The sequence below is a fragment of the Gekko japonicus genome, unplaced genomic scaffold, assembly GCF_001447785.1.
Source record: "Gekko japonicus isolate JY-2015 unplaced genomic scaffold, Gekko_japonicus_V1.1 scaffold3305, whole genome shotgun sequence".
NCBI classification, from domain to species: Eukaryota; Metazoa; Chordata; class Lepidosauria; order Squamata; family Gekkonidae; genus Gekko; species Gekko japonicus.
Window position 1 is genome coordinate 70,759 of NW_015163188.1, and position 2,872 is coordinate 73,630.

The window sequence follows — 2,872 nt, forward strand, 5'->3', positions numbered from 1 at the left end:
CCTCCCACAGGACCCCGCGCAGCGCCCCACACGCCCCCCGGGGCTCGGTCCGAGGGGGCCCCGGGCAGGGCCGGATCTCCCCACGTGCCGCCGAGGGCCGCCCCGAGCAGCCCGACTGGGAAGGGGCTGACGGAGATGGCGTGGGGGCCAGCAAGCGGGGACGAGGAGGAGGAGGCCGGAGGCCACGGGGCTGCGGGGGCCCTGCGGGGGACGCCGGCCCAGACAGGAGGTCCAAGGTGAGGCACCCGCCCTGAGCGAAGCCAAGCCAGCCAGGAAAGGACCCCCTCCCAAGTGACCCTCCTCCGTCCTCCAGGAATGGGAAGAGCGCCGCCGGCAGAACATCGAGAAGATGAACGAGGAGATGGAGAAGATTGCAGAGTACGAGCGGAGCCAGCGGGTGAGTCTCGGGTCCCCAGAGAGGAACGGGGGGGGGGGGGGGGGGCCCGCCCACGGGGGAACACCATTGGTTTGCCCCCTCCCCAGGCTCCCCCCTCGGGCTACCTGGCCGGCCCTGGTTGGCCCCCCTCGGATTGGGGGTGGGGGGAGGGGGGAGTCTCTTCACCCCACTGTCCCTCCTCTGGCTTTGGGCTTCCCTCCAGGATGGAGTGCAGGAGAAGAACCCCGTGCGCAACTTCTTGGACGACCCCCGGCGCAGCGGCCCCTTCGCAGAGTCAGACCGGCGGGAAGGCAGCCGGCGCCACATCCGCAACTGGGGGGGAGCCGATTTCGACAAGGTCAAGACTGGGATGGAGCAGGGCAAAGCGTGGCCCCCTCCGGTAGGTGAAGGCGGAGAGGCCCCCACCTCTCTCTGGCCACGGGGGGGGGGGGGGGGGGGGGGGGCCGCGCCTCCCCCTGCCGGCCCTCTGCCCTGCGAAGCTCGAGGAATGGTTGACATCCAGAGATTTATTCTTGCCGGCAATTACTTACTCCATGACTCTGCAGATTTAAGCCATTGCAGTGTCATATAGATTTTAGTCCTGAAACCCTTCGGGTATATCTATCAGGTGACAGTCAGAGAACTGTATCATATGCAGTAGCAAAATTCTGTGTCCTAGCACACAAAAAGCGTGTACCACTTGACGAAGGAAACGTCAGCTGCTGGGAAATAAATTAGTGAAATGAGTGTGTCTTTTACACATAGATCCCCATATATTTAACATATTTATTAATTTTAAATTGTTCTTTTTGTCTGTATTTATTGTGACTGGTCTTTTGGCCGTAATAAACTTGTGGACTTATTTTTGGCTGTCAAGTCACGGCTGACTTAGTAGCAACCCCCGTGGGGTTTCCAAGGCAGGAGGCGTGTGGAGGTGGGTTTGCCATTGCCTGCCCCTGCATCGCAGCCCTGGTATTCCTTGGCGGTCCCCTCTGTCCAAGTACTGACCGGGGCCAGCCCTGTTTAGCTTTCCAGAATACGCGTCCTAGTGAAACCTGAATCTCCTAACGTTCTAAACTTCCCCTAAATACATAATGGCTACGATTGCTTTAAGCGTAGGGCAAATCGGGTTTTAAGCAGGTAGGTAGGGCACCGTGTAAATGCTCTCCCGAGTACAAGGCCTCCTTTGACTGGGCGCCAGGACTGGGCAGGAGGCGATGTGGGAAGCCTCTACTGGAGACACCCCCCCCCCCCCCCCAGGCGGCCCCTCAGTAGTAAAAGATGGATGTGGTAGAGACAGAGTAAAAGTGATGTTTGAAAAACCAGTAAGCACGCAGCTGTCCATGCAACATCATCACCAAAGTGAGTCAGCCTTCTCCACTCAATCCCTATCTATGGTGTGTGTGTGTGTGTGTGTGTGTGTGTGTGCGTGTGGGGGGGGGGTGCCAGTGGAGATCAGGACCAAGGACGCTGCAAGCTTTTCCGAGGCCCCGCTCCCTCCATCCAAACCTTGGCTTTCCAGATTGCCTCCCTGCCTGGCTGGTTCCTTTCTTCTGACGCCTCTGTGGATTTTTGTGGCATGGTCTCCAAATTCCCCTCCTTTTTGTCAGCTTCTGTTTTGTTTTGTTCTCTGTTTGCGCACTTCTTGAAGGGACGCCCTGCTTGCCTTCTGGGGCTTCCTTCACAGCTCATTGGCCGTGTGCTGGCAACCTTCCTAAGCCCTTGCACACGTCAGTCAGTCACCACGGTTTCCGGGGAAACGCCAACCCCCCCCCGAAAGCCCGCCTCTTCCTCTCAGTCCCCTCCCAGTTCCTCCTAGGAAACCACCTGTCTGGTGGGGGTGGGGCAGTTCTCCTCAGGCCCCGCCCCCTTCCTTCCTGGGGTGTGGCCCGTTCCCTTCCCTCCGGTGCCCCACCCAGGAGGTACCCCTCACCTGCCTCCCTCCAGGGCCGAGGCGGTGGCCGGCGCCAGGAGGGGACCCTGGACATGACGCTCTCCATGACGGGCCGGGAGCGGGCCGAGTACATCCGCTGGAAGCAGGAGCGGGAGCAGATCGACCGGGAGCGCCTGGCCCGGCACCGGCAGGCCACGGGGGAGTGGCGCCGGGAGTGGGACGCCGAGAAGATGGACACCACGTAGGGCGAGGAGTGGCGGCCTCCGGCGGAATGCGCGGGGGTGGGGGGAGGCAGGCAATCTGAGCCCTGGCTGCGCGGAGGGCTGTGGGGTGAGTCCCCTGAAGGGAGGGGAGGCGGGGCTGCTGCTGGGTGCCCCCCAGCCAAGACTCTTTTTTGCGGGGCCCCTCCTCAACCCCACCCCCAAGGCCCTGGGCCAAGAAATCACAGGGCTTGCCCGGGGGTGGGGGTGGGGGGCTTCTTCCTCCCATGGAAGCTTTTCTTCTCTTCGTGGTTTGCAGGTTTAAGGAGGGAGCCAAGCCCGGAGGATCTCCGAGCAGCAGGACGGGTAAGGACGGGACGTGGGGGGGGGTTAATCTTGGGG

General features: G+C 61.6%; 1 protein-coding gene across 1 annotated transcript in view; it reads left to right on the forward strand.

The window, feature by feature from the left end:
- Positions 1-5: 5 nt before the first annotated feature.
- The window catches only part of CCDC9 (coiled-coil domain containing 9), a gene marked incomplete at its 5' end in the record, with an annotated part of 4,659 nt that continues 1,792 nt past the window's right edge, over positions 6-2,872 (forward strand). Inside the window, 5 exons of the mRNA XM_015407120.1 lie at positions 6-236; positions 314-397; positions 600-776; positions 2,324-2,511; positions 2,790-2,849. Coding sequence (XP_015262606.1) covers positions 6-236; positions 314-397; positions 600-776; positions 2,324-2,511; positions 2,790-2,849 — 740 coding nt within the window. The remainder of the gene's footprint in view (positions 237-313; positions 398-599; positions 777-2,323; positions 2,512-2,789; positions 2,850-2,872) is intronic.